Consider the following 18,907-nt stretch of genomic DNA (forward strand, 5'->3'; position numbering starts at 1 on the left):
AGTGTTTAGTGAGCATTGGGCAGCTCCTCCATATTACTGCAGCTGCAGAAGAGGAACCCCGCTTGTCCACTTCGAAGTTAGGTATAACCCCAAGTTCCTCATCTGTGCAATGGGAACAAGAAACCCTACTGTAAGGGTGGCCCTAAGAATTAAATAAAAGAAGATAGATGAAAGCCCTCTCAAACTGTCAAGCATTAAACACACAAAGAATTATTACTGAGCTTTAAAAAATTATACGCACACGTGCGGTTCAACCGAGCAAAGAGGAGCATAGGCTTCTTAGCTGCTTCCCAAACTTTCTTAATTGTTCAGCAGAGAGGGATACACTGGGGATGGCCACGTTGGCTCTAACACATTCCCTCCCCTCCACTACAGGTGTTAGGCTTCTGATGGTTTTCTTCTCTGCCAGGATCCATCGTTGGATCCGCCAGTTCCGCACATTATGACACATACGTGGATATATTTACCCACTGATATCTTGGTGCTCATAATTAATACCAAGACAACGGGGAGGGGGTGTTTCTGTGGAGAGCAAGGCTTGGTTAAGAAATTTTGTGGGTTTAAACAGTAAAGATTACAGTGATCACCACTGCCCACTTATTAACAAATAGAAGAAATACGAAATTATAAAATAGGACCAAAATAAGTTCTAACTCTTCCCATTATAATTATATTGGTACTTTTTCAAAAGGTCCAGTTCTTTAAAAAGTTATTTTTTTGAGATACAATTTACACATAACATTAGTTGCAGATGTACAACATAATGATTTATGTATATATTGTGAAATGATCACGTCTAGTTAATATCCATCAAGACATACAGTTACAATATTTTTCTTGTAAGAAGAATTTGTAAAATCTACTCTCTTAGCAACTTTCACATATATAATATTAACCATAGTCGCCATTACATCACCATGACTTATTTATTTTATAACTGGAAGTTTATACCTTTCGACCACCTTAAAAAGTTTTGTTTTGGTTTAGATCCTTGCGGATAAGGAAGCCTGTGCTTACTAAGCTAAGTCAGCCCCAGGCTAGTAAACGGGGAAACCCGAAAAGGTTAGGCACAGGTGTCCTAAGGTGTCCCCCCAACCTTGACTATCAACACACAGGGAGATATGCATGACTGAGTGAACCCAAAACATTAAGGTAGCAGCAGATCAAAAGCAATTCTCCTAGAATGAGTCTATTCCAAGATCTCAAGACGATCTCAGGACAAGTGCAGAGGAGCCTGAGCGGCGAGGAGGGTCCAGTGTCCCCAGACACGCAGCAGCAGACGGGGAAAACTGCAAATACCAACCAGGCGTACACTCGGCCACTAAAGACGACTCTGGCCAGGCCCCAAGAACTCACCTGGGAGGCGTGGCTGAGGGGGTGTGGTCAGAGAGGGAGAGGGCGGGGCTATTGCTGAATTACAATGAGAGGGGAGGGACCAGATCGAGAGGGAGGGGCAGGGCCAGTCGGAAGGAGAAACGAAGGGGGGGGGCGCAATCATACAAGTAGGGCCAGAAAGAGGGCGGAACCAGAGCAGGGGAGAATTCGGGGCAGAGAGGGGGATGAAGGCTCGGAAGGCGGATGAGGCTGTGAGGCCACCTGCTCAGTAACGTGGCCGGGCCAAGGCCCAGAGGGCGGGGCCTGGGTGGGGCCATGGCTCAAGAGGCGGAGCAGAGGCGTGCCCAAACCCAGAGATCAGGCCGGGGCGGAGTCAAGACACAGGGGGCGGGACCAAATCCAGGGGGCGGGGTGTGGGCGGGGCAAGGGCACGGGGGCAAGCCCAGAGGCGGAGCAGAGGCGTGCCCAAGGCCGGAGGTCGACACGGGGGCGGAGTTAAGACCCAAGGGCGGGTCCAAGCCCAGAGGGCGGGGCGTGGGCGGGGAAGGGGGCGGGGAAAGACCGGAGGCGGAGCTGGGGCTGGTCCAAGCCCGGAAGATGGAGCAGAGGCAGGAGCAGACTGGCTCGTGACGAACATCAGACGATGGACGGCTGCAGGCCTTGCAAGTGCAAGGCCAGGGCAAGCAGCCCGAGCAGCAGCAGCAGACCAAGCAGCAGCCGTAGGAGCGTCCGCGCCGTACAGCCGCAGGGCCGCTGGCTCGTGGACCGCACGTATTGTTCCACGACGTCGGCGAAGCGGAACTTGTCTGGCGTATAGCCAAGCTGGGCGCGGGCCTTGGAGATCTGGAAGGTGTGCGTCACGGCCACGCTGCGCACCTGCGGGGAGAGGCGGGGCAGTCGAGGGGCGGGGCTATGCGGGTGGGAAGCATACTCCACCTTATTTTACCGAAAAGGTAAGGAGGGCAGAGGTTTCCCTTCTGTCGCACAGCTGTTTCAAAAAACCCGTATGCCGGAGCTTGCTCCTGCGATGCCCTCTTCAGGGAAGATCCCCTCTGGCCAAGCTGCTGGTCTTGGATGTTTGTGGGGGGAGAGGGCAATCTTGTCCCTTTTTGCCCCAGGTAGTAAGCGCAGGACCTTGGGGGATACAGCTGGGAATCAGATCAGCAGGGTCCTGGACACAGTGCTCTCACGCTTATGTGTCACCTTCCTTTGGGAAGTCTCCTTAACTTCCTCCGAACTGGCTTAGGTGCCCCTTCTGTGTGCTCTGAAGTTCCTCATAGTTTCCTCTAGTACAGCCCTATCACAGTGTGCTGAGTTGCCCGGTTGCGGAGCTATCTTCCCCTTTGGACTGTGAGCTCCTTGAGGTAAGGGCTATGTCTTACCTCCACTGCTCAGCACAATACCTGGCACAAGTGGGTGCTCAAAAAATGTTCAATGAATCAGACTGAAACTGGAGGGCTGGTTGGTATGTCACAGATTGACCAGCAGAGGGCGCCAGAGCCACAGTGCCCAGAAACCTCCTTAGCTAAATTGGGATCCTTTACCCCTTCCCTGAACACTGAAACCTGTAAGTGAAACCAGAGGAGGGAAGATAAGTCCCATCCAACCACAATTCAGCAGCACTTCGGCAGCTAATTTAGGTGATTGTGATTCCTGAGTTATTTCACAAGTTGATGGTTAAGCTGGAAATCATTTAGGTCTGGTCTGAGTTTGAATGTCAGCTCTGCTACTTAAGTGAATACTCATGGGCAGGTTATTTCAGCCCTGGGTGTCTCATTTCCTCTGGACATGGAGATAACAATCTACAATTTAGTAGTGAGAATTAAATGAGATAAAGCACAATGCCTGACATATCCATCACTCAATAGGTGGCCACTATTGTCATCCCCCCCCCCCCCGTCTGGATGGTCCAAAAGAGAAACCACAGGGAAGTCCTTCTTTCTGTGACCCACGCTCTATCCAAGTCAGATAGCACTGAGCTTGAGTATGAACTGATGACAGAGCGGTGTGACCTTGGACAAGTCACTAATTTCTCTAGTGCTCAGTTTATCATAAAACACAATCATAATCTCTTGCCCTTCCTAACTTAGCAGTACCTCACAGAGAATCAGATAAGAGTGTGAACTAGGAGGATTTTGCAAGTAATGCCAAACACTACTATTTCCAATCTGCATTAAAACATCCTCTCTTTTAGGGGCGCCTGGGTGGCTCAGTTGGTTAAGCATTCGACTCTTGATTTTGGCTCAGGTCATGATCTCAGGGGTCATGATTCCAGGGTAATGAGGTCGAGCCCTGAGTAGGGCTCCACACTCATCTCGGAGTCTGCTTGCGAGTCTCTCTTCCTCTCCATCTGCCCCTCCCCCCCTTGCATGTGCTCTCTGAAAATAAATAAATAAAATCTTTTTAAAAATCCTCTTTTGGGGACGCTTGGGTGGCTCAGTCATTTAAGCTCCTGCCTTCTGCTCAGGTCATGATCCCAGGATTCTGGGATCGAGTTCTGCATTGGGCTCCTTGCTCAGTGGGGAGCCTGCTTCTCCCTCTGCCTGCTGCTCGCCCTGCTTGTGTTCTCTCTCTCTGACAAATAAATGAAGTCTTTTTATTTTTTTTTTATTTTTTTTAAAGGTTTTTTTTTTTTTAAGATTTTATTTATTTATTTGACAGAGAGAGAGAGACAGCCAGCGAGAGAGGGAACACAAGCAGGGGGAGTGGGAGAGGAAGAAGCAGGCTCACAGCGGAGGAGCCTGATGTGGGGCTCGATCCCATAACGCCAGGATCACGCCCTGAGCCGAAGGCAGACGCTTAACCGCTGTGCCACCCAGGCGCCCCTAAGTCTTTTTTAAAATCCTCTTTTAAAAACTGTATGTGCAAACGGAAAACTGCATCATCATCATTTGAGGATAGTATTCTGGACACAGTAGGCACTTAATATATACTTATTATTCAGTAAGCATGGTGAACCTAGAACCACGAGGCTCCGAGTGCATGTGTCTTGAGAGTCGGTGGCATCGGTGGGTGGCAATCAAAAATGTGAATGTTACGGAACCTGACTTTGGGAGCCTCCAGGCTGGCAGTGAAGATAAGCTGCCTAGGAATGAAGCGACAGGAGTGAGGGACAGGCTTCAAGCTAATCACATTTCAGACCAAGAGAGCACAGCCTAAGCAAAAGCCCAGAGGTAGGGATGATTCCACAGAAGCTAGTGCTGGATTGGGGACGTCAGATAAGCATCTAGTTATGGTGTCAAAGGAGTGAGGGGTGGGGCCAGTGGGGTGGGGAACAGGGGCTCCCCCACCAGCAGCCCCCTTACCTCGCTCCGGGTGAGCAGCGGAGGGACGCTATAGATGGGCCTCAGGGCCAGGTGCAAATACTCCATTACGGCAGCTGTGTGGGGAGAGAGGGACCAATAACCAGGGTGCCTCCCTCTGTGCGAGCTCCAGGGAGGCCCTAGGGGACAAATCAATTGGGGGCATTATTTGCTTTGCTGGGGGTACGGGGTAGTCTCTTCTCTTTGCCAAATTCTCCTGTCCTTGGATTCCTTTAAATCAGCAGCTCTCAGCACACACTGGGGTGCTTTGTTTGGCTGTGAGATGTGTCACAAGTAAGTTGTCATTAATATTAAAGGACTGACATTTGAAAATAAATCAGAGCAGATTCACAGCTCAAATCATGCCTCCTCCTTTCACTCACTTCTATTCCAGTATGGTCTCTTGAGGAGGAGGAGAGAGAGAGAGAGAAGTTGGAGCAGTGGTTCTCAATCTGGGTGACACATGGGACCACTTTTAAAAATGCTCATGCTTCTCCCACCCCCTTTCCCTTGCTGCCACTCATGTAGTTGGTCTGGGGGGCAGCTGAGGCTTTTTGATATTTTATGAGTTCCCAGGTGATTCGGATGTGCAGCCAGAGCTACGAACTAGGGGGTGATAGCTTGCTAGGAACTAGAAATGTATATACAATCCTGTAAAAGTAACAGAACCCGTGGCTGATCTTTTCTCACCTGGGGGTCACAGAGTGTCAATCACTATGACAACACTGGGCAGAGCAGTCACCCTGCATGCATGGCCTGATGGACAAAAGTTGGCAGATCCCTGCTTTAAATGGCAAGCATCCCACTGGATTTAAAATACAACAGATCTAGCTAAGGTCTTCCAGGAACGCAGCTGTTTGTGACTTGAGGGTCACTGTCCCCTCAGGCTGACCACTCCGGGCCTGGTGCTTGCTCTGCATTCCAGCTGGAAAGAGGCCAGCAGAGGTGTCGATGGGGAGGGGAGTAAGAGTAGAGACTGACCTGAAGGGTGAGGAGGAAGCTCCACATCCCCCAAAAGCAGCCTTGACTTCAGGGTGACCTTGGGGGACAAGGCGGCCCTAGAGTCCCTCTCCGCCTCGCTGGCATGATGCCTCCCACCACAGGCCCCGCGGCCAGAGTCAGCCAAGCCCAGGTGTGAATTCTGCATGTCCCGCTTTCTTGCTGCAGCCCAATCACACCCACCTTGAAGGTGGGACAGGATTTATGCTGGGCCAGGACGAGGGTGAGGAGGCTGCCAGGCAAGGGCAGATCGGGCTCGGGGCACTTGCCCCTGAGATTGACGGTCTCCTGAGATTCTGTGCCCTCAGTGCCTCACTGACCTCCACCTAGTCCTGGCCCTGGGTCTGAAATGAGGTGATGCATTTGCACCGGGCACAAAGAGGGCTTTAACCACGCACACGCACACTCCTTTCCTTACCTGTTAGGTAAACCCAGGAAGTAGGCACCTGTATCCAGGGCTGGCTGTACCCTAGCTTCTCAAACTGCAAGGAAGCATGGCCTGAGATGAGAACAGGTCTTCCGGGGGCTGGTGGGAAAAGGCTACATGTTCCCTTTACCCTGGGGTGAGCGATGGGACCACATGGCCCCTTGCCTGCCTCCCCAAGGGGGAAAAACCCCACAGCCATCCCCAACCCCACGCCACTCTTGAAATGGAAAATTTTGACCTCAGGTAGGGCTTGAATGCATGGGTCAGTTTTTAACCTGGGATCATTCCCATCATTTAGGGACTATTAACATCGGCCTACAGCCAAAGGCACTTACACAGGGCAGCCACTTTGGAAAACAGTCTGACAGTTCCTCAGAAGATTAAACAAAAGGAAAACAGTCTGGTAGCTTCTCCAAAGGTTAAACAGAGAGCCACCACCGGACCCGGCAATACCACTCCTGGGTACACACCCAAGGGAAATGAAAACGTACATACACAAAATACGTATACACTAATGTTCGCAGCAGCGTTATTCATAGTGGCCCCAAAGTAGAAAAACCCCCATTTCTATCAACTGATGAAGGGATAAACAAGATGTGGTATATCCCTAGAAGGGAATATCTTTCTGGCAATAGAACGGAACGAATACTGGCTACACACGGATGAACTTTGATGCCGAATGAAAGAGCCCTAACACAAACATTCACGTATGGATGATTCCATTTATAGGACGTGTCTACAGAGGCAAGTCTATGGAAACAGAGAGCAGACTAGGGGTTGCGTGGGGCTAGGGGTGGGGTGGGGGTAAAGGCATAATTTGGGGGGGCTTTGTTTTTTGGAGGATGATGAAATGTTCTAAAATTGATTATGGTGATCGTTGCACAACTCTGAATATATTAAAACCACAGAATTATGTGCTTTAAATAGGTGAATCGTACAATATATGAATTATATCTCAAAACTGTTGGCATTGATTTGCCTGAATGCCACGAGGGGGGATCCTCCAGCACGGGGCTGCTGGTTGACCCCTTCTAGGCAGGCCTGGCCCCAAGAAGGGATCTGCAGGGTACTGGACGAGGAGGCCAGGGTTCTCTCAGGGGCTGCAGCATAGGAAGCCCCAGGGCCAACACCTTCCTCTGTGCTTCAGTCTACCTTCTACTTACCCCTTACGGAGCTTCGTCGCACAGTATGGGGGCATCACAAGCAAACATGCACAGGGCAAGTTGACATAAATCAGGAATCAGGCTGGCAGGGACTATGGCAAACCAGGGAAGTACATGGTCCCCCAAAGGGGCAGCCACACCCAGCTCTAGCCAGTTCCAGTGCTGCCCAGTGGACACTATGACCAGAGCTGGTTTTTAATATGAAAGCTTCTGATTTTTTGGACAGAGGAAAGGATGACAAGGAGAGATGTGCAGAATCCCTGAATTCTCACTCGGGGTGGGGGCGGGCGGACGTCCGGGCACCTACCAGTGGGGCGATCCACTCGAAGAGGTTGACACTCTCCCCATCATTGATGTAGTACGCCTGGCCACTCTGAGGGGACACACAGGGAGGGGAACAGTCAGGCATCTGCCCCCCAGCCTGACGCCACCTTTTCAGATGGCTCAGCAGCTGTCTTGCCGATCTCCCCAATTCTCTGGAGCAGCCACTGGGGAGTCATGGCCATTCGCCAGCCCTGGGGACAGACCTGGGCAATTCCCTTTGAATTCTGGGGCTGCTACCCTGACTAGCTGTGTGACCTCCATAGAGTCACTCAACCTCTCTGTACCTCAGTTCCATCATCTGAGAAATGGGTATAAAATAATGGGCTCTCTTTCTTGGGCCGTCGTGAAGATTATATGGGATGGCGTATATAAAATGCTTAGTATTCGGTGACCATGACTTCAGGACCAACACCACCTACGTCACAGGGTCACTGCAAGGAGCTCTCTATAAAGAACCCCTCACCCCGAGCTTCCCTGAGCCTACAGTCCCACCGACCATCTTGAGCTGGGGAGAAAGGTGTGTGAGCTAGGAGTCCCCTACGGCTGGGGTACCCTGCCCGCAGCCGGCTGGGAGGGAAGGCGGGGCCAGCACAGCAGGAGACTCACAGCCACGTAGCCCTTGGCCGCGGTGAGGGCCTCGGCTGCCAGCACGTGGGCCTGCACCAGATTGCGCAGGTGGACCCAGTTCATCCGCGTCCTGCGGTCCCCAAATCGGAACATGAATAGCCTCTTCTTGATGTGGCTCTGGAGTGGGTGATAAACACAGACCCACACCTGGAGTGGCTTTGAATACCATGTCTATGATGGCGGCTCCCAAATTTCTAGCTCCAGGCCAGACCCCTCTGCCCCAGACCCATGTCCCGACGTCTCCATGTGGTGGTCACTTGTCTGTGTCCCGGAGCGAGCGCCTGACCTCCCAGCTCCTGTTCAAGGAGCTCCCCCATCTCATTAGACCGCACTCCATGGCTCAGGCTGAAAGCCTGGGGCCCTCCGTTGGCCTTCCCTTCTCTCCACTCCACGTCCAACCCATCTGCAAATCCGGTTGGCTCAACTATTACACTCTGTCCAGAATCCAGCTGCTTCTCACCGCCCAGACTGCTGCCCCTCTTCTCTACCTGGAGACCAAAATAGCCTCTGAACTGGTCCCTACTTCCACCCACGGCCCCTGCAGCTGTTCTCCACACAGCCAGAGGGATCCTTCTGATTTAGATCCTGTGTCTTCCTGCTCAGAACCTTCTGGACGCCCACTCTCCAAAAGAAGTCTCGACAATGGCTGAGGAGGCCCTTCTGATCTGGCCCAGCTACTCTGACTTTGGTACTAACTCCCTTGCCCACTCAGCTCCAGCCACACAGGCTCCCCCACCCCACGGGGGCGGCAGGCTCCCTTCTCAGGGCTTTGGACTAGCTTCTCCCTCCGCCTGGAAGGCTCTGCCACCTGTTCGATGAGGCTCCCCAGCTGCCCGGGTGCCCAGCTCCCACACCCTAATCCCCTTTCTGTATTTTTTCCATCGCACCTCAAACTTTCAAACACTCCTATCATTTACCATGTTTGTTACCCATCTCCTGTGAGGCTATGAGCCCCACAAGGGCAGGAATCGTCTGTTTTGCTCACTGATCTGTCGCAAAGCCCGGAGCAGCAACCTTTCTGTTTCCCAGGTTTGTACCCAAGCTGCCTGCTCTGTTTGGACCACCTTCCCTCTCCCACCCCATTTTCTTGGTTCATTCTTTCTTCTCTTTCCAAACAGCACAGGCATCATTCTGGACCTGCCCTGCCAGGCTCGCTCTGCTGTGCTCCCATTTTCTCCTTCTTCTCTCCACGTAGCCCTGGCCACACTGGCTCTGTGACCGGGGCATCTGTCTCCCTGACCAGGCTGTGAGCAATCTGAGGACAGGGCCTACAGTCCCTCGTAGCTATATTGCGGGCACCTGACTCTCTGGAGAGAGGCTTTCTATACGAAGACCCTTATGCTGCCAGCATGAGATGAGCCCTCTGGTCCCCAGGGAGCCCACATCTGAGTGGGGACAACAGGATCCCTCTGCCTCTTTGGGGTCATAGCTCTGAGACTCCCCGACCTGTGCCTAACCCTGGCAGGCACACACTGAGACCTTTGTTCCTGGTGGATGTGATAGGGGTAGAGACATCTCCCAGAACTAAGAGTCCCAGGCTCAGGATGTTACCCCAAGACCCACACAGTAACTGTGGACTGGAAGGCCCCGATCCATGCACATAGCAGCCAGGCTCATCCTGACCCTCAGGCCCAGGGCTGGGCTGACATACCGCTACGCGGGGCAGGTGCCTCTGCTCTTCAGGGCCATAGATCCCTGGGGGCCGGAGCACACACGTGCGCAGAATGCCTCCTCCTAGGACACAGGGAGGATGGTCAGGGGCCCGGGGAGGGGTGGACCAGCAAGGAGACACACAGAAATGCTGTCCACACCTCCTGGCCCTTACTTGGACAAGTTAGCAGGGAAGACAGGCCCTTAGGGTTGCCTTATTCAATTAATTATTCTCAGTAGATCCATTAGTCATTTAACAAACAATATTCAGAAGTTGCCCATCCTCTACCCCCAGCCCTGGGCCCTGGGAATCCAAGGATAAGCAAGAAATGGTCCCTGCACTCATGAAGCTCACAGGCCAGTAATAGAGGTAAGACCTGGATGCAGATACATATGCAGCCCATGAGTTTACCCAGCACTCAGGAGACGTAATCTCCTTTGACTCTCCTGAGAGTCAACTGCGCCCATTTTACAGACGCACACAGAGACCCTCACTACCTCATGCCAACAGCTGTCGCCCTTTGCTTTTTCTGATCCTCAGCTAAATAAGGACTGTGATGGCTCTCAGGGAGGTCCTACTATGTGCCTGGTACTCTGGTAAGCCAGGCTTTTGTCCTGCAAGGTGGGAACTGTTATTATCCCTGCTTTCTGGATAAAAGAACCCAGGCTCAGAGAAGGGATGGGATTTGCCTAAGGGCACACAGCTCAGCCTAGTGGAGCTGAGATGGGGGACAAAGCTTGAGGTTCTAATGTCACAAACAGACCCTGTCTTTTCGTTCTCTCAGCCTTGGTCTCTTCATCTGGAAAATGGGTGCTCTGTTAGTGGTAGCAGCTGTACTTTCCAGACAATCCGTGGAGAAAGGAAAAGACTGGAGCCATCGACACAAGAGCCTGGGGGCTATTCCCCTTACTCTCACTGCTCTGTGCCAGCAGAGTCCCCCAGACCAACATGACGCTTGGTCCACGGCTTCCCCACTTCTCTGCCAAGGGTCCCCCGCATCGATGGAAGCTGAGAACAAGTCTCCCCCGGGGAAGTCTGGAGGTGCAGCCTGAAGGGCTGCCACAAACATATTTTTTTCCAGTCTTAAGAAAGCCTACAAAATTTTCAGTTTATCTCACAATCCATTTGTTTAAGATTTTTTAAAAATTTTAAAAATTACTTATTTGACTCTCAATCCCAACCCCTTATCTGAGATGGAGGCTTGTGGAAGACATTCCACTCTCTTGAAGCTCGGGTTCCCTGAGGGACTATGCCCCAGTTTGGGAAGCCCAGGTTACCCCATCTTCTTTTGGGGGCCCCTCCCCCTCTGCACAAGGTCCTAGGGGGCTGTCGGTCTGGATGCACCAGATGCGCCACTCTCCCCTGAGGTGATGGCCATGGCACCCAAGCTGGGCAATGACATATTCTCACCCAGGAACGTGACTCTCAGCATCACCGACACCAGGATCTAAAATCCTACAAGTGGGTTTACCCTGAAGAGACTGGTCACCAGCTCCTACGACCCCGTGTCTGGAGCTGCCCCAACCCTATATTTCCAAGCCATGGTGGTCATTTTCCTGGAAATATATTTTCCAGAAATGATCCCACATCCTTCCACAATAAGTTCCTTTTCCCGGCAAATTAGCCAGGGCCGGTGTCTTGGGTCTTAGCAAACACCCTGACTGCTTCTCCACCAACATCCTCACTTTACCATGAGGCCAGTATACTGGGTTGTGTGGTGGCCCCCAAAAAGATATGTCCACATTCCGGAACCTGTGGATATGACCCTATCTGGAAGAGCATCTTTGCAGATGTAATTAAGGATCTCAAAATGAGATCATCTTGGATTATCTGGTGAGCCCCAAGGAATGAATGGGGCTACCCTGAGCTGGTGAGACAAGGAGATTCTCCCCTAGAGCCTTTGGAGGGAGTGCAGCCCAACCTGATCTCAGACACCTGGCTGTGAACTGTGAGAACCATGAGAGAAGACATTTCAGTTTTAAGCCACCAAGTTTGTGGTCACTTGTCCCGTTTGCACTGAGCTGAGATCTGCAGTCCTAGGCTCTGCTTCAGAGACTGGGGCCCTCCGTGCTGGGTCAGAGGCAGAGTCTCAGGGACCAGCTTGTGTTAACAGGGACTGGAAATCACCCAGGGTGACCACAGCTGGACTCCTGGAAGGCAGGTATCAGGTGAGCTTTTCTGTAAACAGCCTGCAGCTAATTTTAAACTCTGGGTCACCTGGGCTTCGTGGGGGGGGGGGGGAGGTCTGGTTGCAGCTGACATTGGCCGGCGGGGCGCTGGGCAGCTACGTCACAGAGGGGCGGAGCCCAGGGTATCCATGACTCCCGACCACGGAAAACTGGGGATGCTCGTATAAATAATTCTTGGCCAAAGGATTAAGTGTCTGGTTTGCAGACTGTTGGTCCAGCCAGGGAAGGCCCCAGGCAAAGAAGAGAATTCAACCACACAGGGTCAAACCCCTAGGAAAACACAGCTGAATGTGTGTTCCTACTGGGATCAGGGGTCAAGGCCTGACAGGTCCAGGGTGCCAGGGTAGGGTGGGGAGGAACTGAGGGAAAAGAACCCATGCTCAGTGGCCTGCTTAGCTGTGGCTACAGTGAAGGATGATGGTTCAGCTCTTGGCTCTGGTGTTAGACGCCCCTGGTGTGAGGGTGCGGGGTTCAAACACCACCTCTGCCACCTAATAGCTATGTGACCTTAGCGAAGTCAGTTCACCCCTCAGCCTCAGCCTCCTCCCCTGTAAATCCACGGATTATAATTGCCAGCATCCCTCACTCTCCAAACTGGCCTGGCTCCTAAGTTTAGATACTTTAGATAGTAAGAGAAACCGAGTTTTCTGATTCTTTTTCGTTTCTGAATTTTGGAAAGCAAATAGTGATAATTTGGACAGCAAAGAATTTATCTGGATCAATCTGGCTCCTGATTTTGGAAAGCAAGGGATCCCTAAGGTTCTTAGTTCACACGGATGCTGTAAAGAGTTACTGAGAACTTTGCATATAAAATTAGCATGTAAAATAGGGCCAAGCATACAGTAAGAGCTTGGTAAATGCAAACTGTCCGTATTCCTTTTTTTTTTTTCCTTTTTAAACAGTGCCTGTTGTTATTTAATTCTCATACAAGCTCTTCGAGGTGGATTCCACTATCATCTGCATTTTGTTACAGATGAGGAACTTGAGGCATGGAAAAAAGTATAATGCCCAAGATCACATGACAAAGGTAAGAGGTGGTGGAGCCTGGATTTGAACTCACTTCAGTCTGAGCCAGTGTGTGGGAGCAGCCACTGTGTCATACTGACGCCTGTCCATATTTTTTCCCCCAAGATTTATTTATTTGAGAGAGAGAGAGAGAGAGAGTGTGCAAGTTGGGGGGAGGGGCAGAGGGAGAGAGAGAATCCTGACACAGACCCCCCCACTGAACATGGAGCCCAACACAGGGCTCAGGCCCAGGACCCTGAGATCATGACCTGAGCCAAAATGAAGAGTCAGCCACTTACCCAACTGAGCCACCCAGTGGCCCACCTATCCACCTTCTATTATTACTTCTTTATAACCACAGGAGGCAATACTATCTGGTAAATTATTGAAGGTTGAGCACTGGAGCCCTCGCTTGCATGGCCCTTCCACAGCGCTATGCCGCATCCCATATTCATAATTTTGTACTCTGTTAATCTAAAGAGCATACTTAAACCAGATCCACTCCTACGTGGCAGAAAAAAGACCCACTTCTATCTGGCCTCTTCTCCTACTCAAGACTGTTAGCAACAGGAGGGCAGAGACTGGACCTGACTTTCTTGGGACTGTATCCCCGGTGGGGTTCGGGCGCACAGCAGGTGCTCAGAATTTGTGGAATGATGAGTGACAAAGGCCCTGGGGAGCTGTCCTTTCGCAGGAAGGTGAGCCTCAGAGACACAGAAGCTAAAAGCCGGATTCCCTCATTGGGGTGGCAGCAGGGCCCCGTGATACTCACCTGGGAGAGGTGTTCCGTTGGCCGTGAGAGTCAACTGGTCAGCGATGGCTTTGGTTCGTGAGTAGTGGTCCATGTGCTGCCAGAGGACAGGGAGAAGAGAGCCACCAGGCAGGGGTCGGCGACCCTGCTGACAAGGCCTGCCCAGCCCACCAGGCACCGCGGCTGCCCCTCTGCTTTAGACCACACAGGGGTCGGATTCTGGGGACTCCCCCTGGGAAATGGCCAAGCCCTGAGCCCCAGGGCCCTTCTTTTCCCCTGGGGTGGGAGCTATGTGAGCAGAGTTCAGAGCAGCAACAAGAACCAGGGTCCCTCCCCTTAGGGAGGCTCTTGCCGGCCCCCAGGGCCTGCTCTGGGATGCAGACGCTGCAGGTGGGCTGGATGGACTATTTCCACGTAGTTCTTTAGTGTTCGTGTTTTTTTCACACACATCATCTCATTTCCTGCTTGCCACGCCCCCATGGGGGGTGGAGCGGTCATGCCCGGAGGAAGAAACAGAGACTCCGAGTAAAGTGACTTGCGCAGGGTCCCGCAGGTAGAACGTGGCCGGGTGGGCTCAAGGCCAGGTCTGCGTGATTTCAAACCCTCTGCTGGCATGACCAACTAAAACAGGAGAAGGCTCATGCTACTCAATTTTGGGGACCCCTTCTTCATGGGACTCACCCTGAGTTGTGAAGCTGACCCAGGTTTCCACCCATCCCTACCCTGTGGGCTGTGGGTCCCAGGCCCAGCAGCCCCGCCCACCCCTCCTGGAAGCCAGGTACCTTCTCCAGTGGGAAATATGGCACAGAGTCCTCATCGCCCTGCTCTATGGGCTTCCCGCCGAACGCGACATTGACGGTGCTGGTGTAGATGAGCCTTGGGACCCGCCGACGGACACAAACTGCGGTGACGGGCACACAGCAACACACACACACACACACACACACACACACGGCCAATGTGAGTACGAGGTGGCTGAGGAGGTGCCCACAGGGACCCAGCCTTGGACACACATCCTGGCCCCTGGGGCTTGCCCGGAATCAGAGGTGCTCAGGAGGGAAGGAGTGTGGGTCAAGTCCCTGCTCTGTGGGGCCCTGGGGGCCAGGCTGGCTCACTCCTCCTTCTCAGTATGGCTGTGGCCCCCTGAGCTACCTTGCCGGGGACAAGTCAGAAGAAAGTCTCACTTGATGGGGACACAGAAAAAAAGACACTCTAGAATCAGAGAGAAAAACAGCATGCCGACAAGGCAAGACATGCCCAGAGAACCCAGATGTGGGTCTTGTATTTTGGGGCCTCAGTGACTTTTCTAACCCATAATCTCTGAAATGCAAACCCCGTGCTGCCTGTGTCCCCAGACATGTTGTGGCCACACTGAGCCACCCCATGCGGGGGCCCGGGCAGGTCCGCAGTACGGTTAGGATGTGCCGCCCGCAGGCCCTCTGCTGGGGTGGGCAGGGGAAGGAGAGGAGGGTCCTACCTCTGTCCCCCTCCCCTGTCCCCAGAGCTGGGCCTGTGGCAGGAAAGGGGACAGAAGCAAGAAACACACAGCAGGTCACACTGAGCTCTGAGTGCCTACCATTGATCACTAGCTTGGTGCCTCCAACATTTATAGACTCAATCTGCTCTTTTTGCAGCTAAAAGACAAGACGGAGGTGGGAAAGTCGAGGTGCTGCTCAGGCCTGGTGGCAAAGGCCACGGAGGCCATAAGGCTGGGCTTAGGGTGGGGCCGGGCGGGGCTGCAGGATGTCCTGCTCGGGAGCAGGGATCTGGGAGGCCCGCGGGCAGTGCAGGAGCCCTGGGCCCCAGGGCCCAGCTCTGCCACTGTCTCCCAGGGCAGCCAGCAGAGTTTCCATCCCCTGCCCGGCCCTCGGCTCCCTCGTCTATAAGGTGAAGGCAGACCCCCTCGGGTGGTCGGCAGGATTGAATACACCCGTGGGACGACCTGGTACAGAGTTTGACACTGAAAAGGGACTCAGAATGTGTTGGCTCATTTCCTTACTCTGGAACTCCGGGCTTCCTTAGCTGTCAGACAGACAGGGTAACACTGTCTATGCTCCAGTGAGGTTGGGGTGGGGTGTGAAAATAAAAACACCTTGTCCACACAGAGAGAGCACTTGCGTTCCCCGGGACAGGGCAAAGCCTTTACATCTCACTTAATTCTCACAACCAACTAGGAGGTGGGTTCTGTCTCAATTTTTAAACTATATTTATTCTCCTGGCTGTTGTTTGTAATAGGTAATACAATCACAAAGCCAAAAATAACTCATACAGGGGCATCTGTGTGGCTCAGTCGGTTAGGCGACTGACTCGATTTCAGCTCAGGTCATGATCTCAGGGTCATGCGATCGAGCCCTGCATTGGAATCCACATTCAGTACCACGTCAGCTTGAGATGCTCTCTCTCCCTCTCCCTCTGCCCCTTCCCCTCGCTGTCTCTCCTTAAATAACATATTAAAAAATATATTAAATAAAAAAATAGAATATTAAAAAAACCCCTCATACAGTAAAAAGGATATACAGGAAAAAGGAAATTTCCTTCCCACACTGGATTCCTAGCCTTCCCTGGCACCCCGCAACAGAGGCAACCACAGTTACTACTACTGTCCGTGTATTTCTAGAGATCATCTACACTTATTAACATCAGCACATATACACATGGGAGCATATAAATATTTATCGTAGCTTCTTTTTTTGTTGTTTTGTCCCCCTCAAGCAGGAGGATATCAAACGTTGTTTTCGTGCCTTGGAAATTATTCTGTTATCAGCACGTACGAGTTACTTCATTCTTTTGAATGGCTGCGTAGAATTTCAATGTGTGGATAGCTCACAAGTTATTTAAATAGTCCTTCACTGACAGGCATTTATGTCACTTCCTGTGTTTTGTTATTATAAACAATGCTGGGAATATATACAGTGTAGTGTGATTTCAGAGCCTAAGGGTAACTGTATGTTTTGACAGGTACCATCACACCGAGGAGGTTCCGACGTGAATACTGGTACAGACAAGGAAACAGAGGCTCAGAGAGGTTAACTCGCCCCAGGCCCCACAGCTAGAAACCGACAGAACTGGCATTTGGTCCCATGGATGCAAAAGGCAGGCTGGGTATCGTGTAAACCCTTCCTGAATTAGATGAAGGGCGATAATGACTACGCAGCATGAGGGGTGGGGCGGGCAGAACCAGGATCTGAACCCTGCTCTAAGTCCAGGTGTTGCATGTGGGGGGCTCACCTTCTCAGCCCCGGACATTCCATAGGATGCCACGTGGAAGACACAGTCCACCCCTTTGAAGGCACGATACAGGGCTTCTTCATCACGGACGTCCGCCTGAAACAGAGAAGGAAGAGATGGGGACAGGATGTTTGGGTCCAAGGCAGAGATACCAACCGTGCACCTTGCCAGGTCCCAGAGCCGGTCCCCTGACCCCACCCTGGCCAAGCACCTGTAGGAGAGGCTGCATGATGCTACAGGCCTCATTGTCTTCATCATCGTCATCGGCCCCAGTTATCAAGCTAAGTCGTAGGGGCTGTGCTTGCTGTTTTAAGTGCACTGTTTCACTGACTCCCCTTGTGGGGAGCCTACTTTCCCTGGATGAGGACTCGGAAGCTCAGACATGTGGAGCCTTGTGGCTACGGCTGCCCGGCTGGGAAGGGCCAAACTTAACTTGTCCCATTCCAATACAACGCCACTGGTTTTACACCGGACACTGTCCCCAGACCTCCACCACCAGCCTGGGCCCCCTACCCATCCCCCAAGATGCTCATCACTGCACCTGGATGAACTCGGTCCCCGGGGACAGCTCCCACCGCGGTCTGCGGATGTCAAGCAGTAGGACAGAACTGCCACTCTTGGCCAGGCTGGAACCCAGGCTAAAGCCCAGGTAGCCTCCTCCTCCAGTCACCAGAACCTTCTGCCGAGGGGCCTGCATGTGTGTGGCCTGAGTCTTCTGCTGCAGTGCTGATGTGGGGGCTATCTCTGGCTCACTGGGTTTGGGCCCAGTTCCCGTCTGGGACCCCCGTCTGGGCCCAGGCTCTACCCCTGGCCCAGGTAATGGTGCAGCTCCTGGCCTAGGTACCGGCCCAGGTACTGAACCAGCTCCTGACCCAGGCCCCAGACCCAGCCCAGGTCCTGCAGCAGCACCAGGCCCTGGCCTAGGTCTGGACACAGCACCAGGCCCCGGCACAGGTCCAGACCCAGCACCATGCACCAGTCCAGGTCCTGAAGCAGCACCATGCCCTGGCCTAGGTTCAGACACAGCACCAAGCCCTGGTCCAGGTCCTGAAGCAGCAACAGGCCCTGGTCCAGGTTCTAGAACCACACCAGGCCCTGGTCCAGGTCTCGACACAGCACCAAGCCCTGGTCCAGGTTCTAGAACCACACCAGGCCCCAACCCAGGTCCTGACACAGCACCAGGCCCCAGCCCCAGCCCCAGAACAGTAGTAGGCCCTGGTCCAGGTCCTGAAACTGCACCAGGCCCGGGCCCAGCCCTGGGCCCAGGCCTGGACTCAGACCCCAGGCCTGACACTCCTCCCCAGGCCTGGCAGACAGGGCAGCTCTTCTCGCCCTGGCCTGCAGCTTTGCAGGCTTCTGAGGAGGAGCCTGCTGGGTTGGGCTTCATCCTCTACTGAGCCATGCGGACCGAGGATCTGTCCACCTGTAGAGAAAAACAAAAGAAAGAACATTCTAGAATTGTCTCAAGTCATGTGGATTATCAAAAAAGGGGAATTCCTGGTGGGGCTTAGAGATGCTCTGACTTCCCAGTGAACCTGTCCCTTTCAGAATTTTGAGAACTTTCAAAGTGGCTGCTGCCTCCCTCAGAGTCAGAGACAAGGCAGTTAGGCCTTGGGTTTTACAGCTGGGGAAACTGAGGCCCAAAGTCACACTGCATGGCTGAGGTTTACACCAAGCATTCTTGATTTCTCTACCAGTTCCTTAAAATCCCAGTTCCTGTGGCATACCAGAGGAAGACAGATCAAATCAGGGGAACCCCACCAGACTGAGAGGTGACTGCTTTCTGACTGGAAGATAGGGAGGGCTTCCTGGAGAAAGAGGCAGAAGGAAGAGGGGGACAGGAGGATGAGGAGGAGAGAAGGAGAAATAGAGGGAGAAGATGAGGCGGAGGAATGCACATGGGATC

General features: G+C 52.7%; 1 protein-coding gene across 1 annotated transcript; it reads right to left on the minus strand.

The window, feature by feature from the left end:
• Window positions 1–293: 293 nt before the first annotated feature.
• Window positions 294–18,641, minus strand: SDR42E2 (short chain dehydrogenase/reductase family 42E, member 2). The gene is made up of 11 exons (XM_045776478.2): window positions 17,543–18,641; window positions 17,002–17,097; window positions 15,350–15,407; window positions 14,556–14,674; window positions 13,795–13,870; window positions 9,829–9,911; window positions 8,157–8,294; window positions 7,534–7,599; window positions 6,055–6,118; window positions 4,641–4,714; window positions 294–2,211 (listed from the first exon to the last, which is right to left on the minus strand). The coding sequence occupies exons 1-11, from the start codon at window positions 18,386–18,388 to the stop codon at window positions 1,972–1,974; spliced, it is 1,860 nt and encodes a 619-aa protein (XP_045632434.1). The 5' UTR covers window positions 18,389–18,641; the 3' UTR covers window positions 294–1,971.
• Between the last annotated feature and the right edge of the window lie 266 nt (window positions 18,642–18,907).

The sequence above is a fragment of the Ursus americanus genome, chromosome 2 (assembly GCF_024610735.1).
Source record: "Ursus americanus isolate L20-20 chromosome 2, mUrsAme1.1.p, whole genome shotgun sequence".
NCBI classification, from domain to species: domain Eukaryota; kingdom Metazoa; phylum Chordata; class Mammalia; order Carnivora; family Ursidae; genus Ursus; species Ursus americanus.

Bases quoted from the DNA above. Each gene is read 5' to 3' on its own strand.
- SDR42E2 (XM_045776478.2), bottom strand. From the start codon at position 18,388: ATGAAGCCCAACCCAGCAGGCTCCTCCTCAGAAGCCTGCAAAGCTGCA. The intron at 14,675-15,349 runs GTAGGCACTCAG...CCGTCACCGCAG, and splicing joins CACCAAGCTAGTGATCAATG to TTTGTGTCCGTCGGCGGGTC. The intron at 2,212-4,640 runs GTAAGGGGGCTG...CTCTCCCCGCAG, and splicing joins CGCTGCTCACCCGGAGCGAG to GTGCGCAGCGTGGCCGTGAC.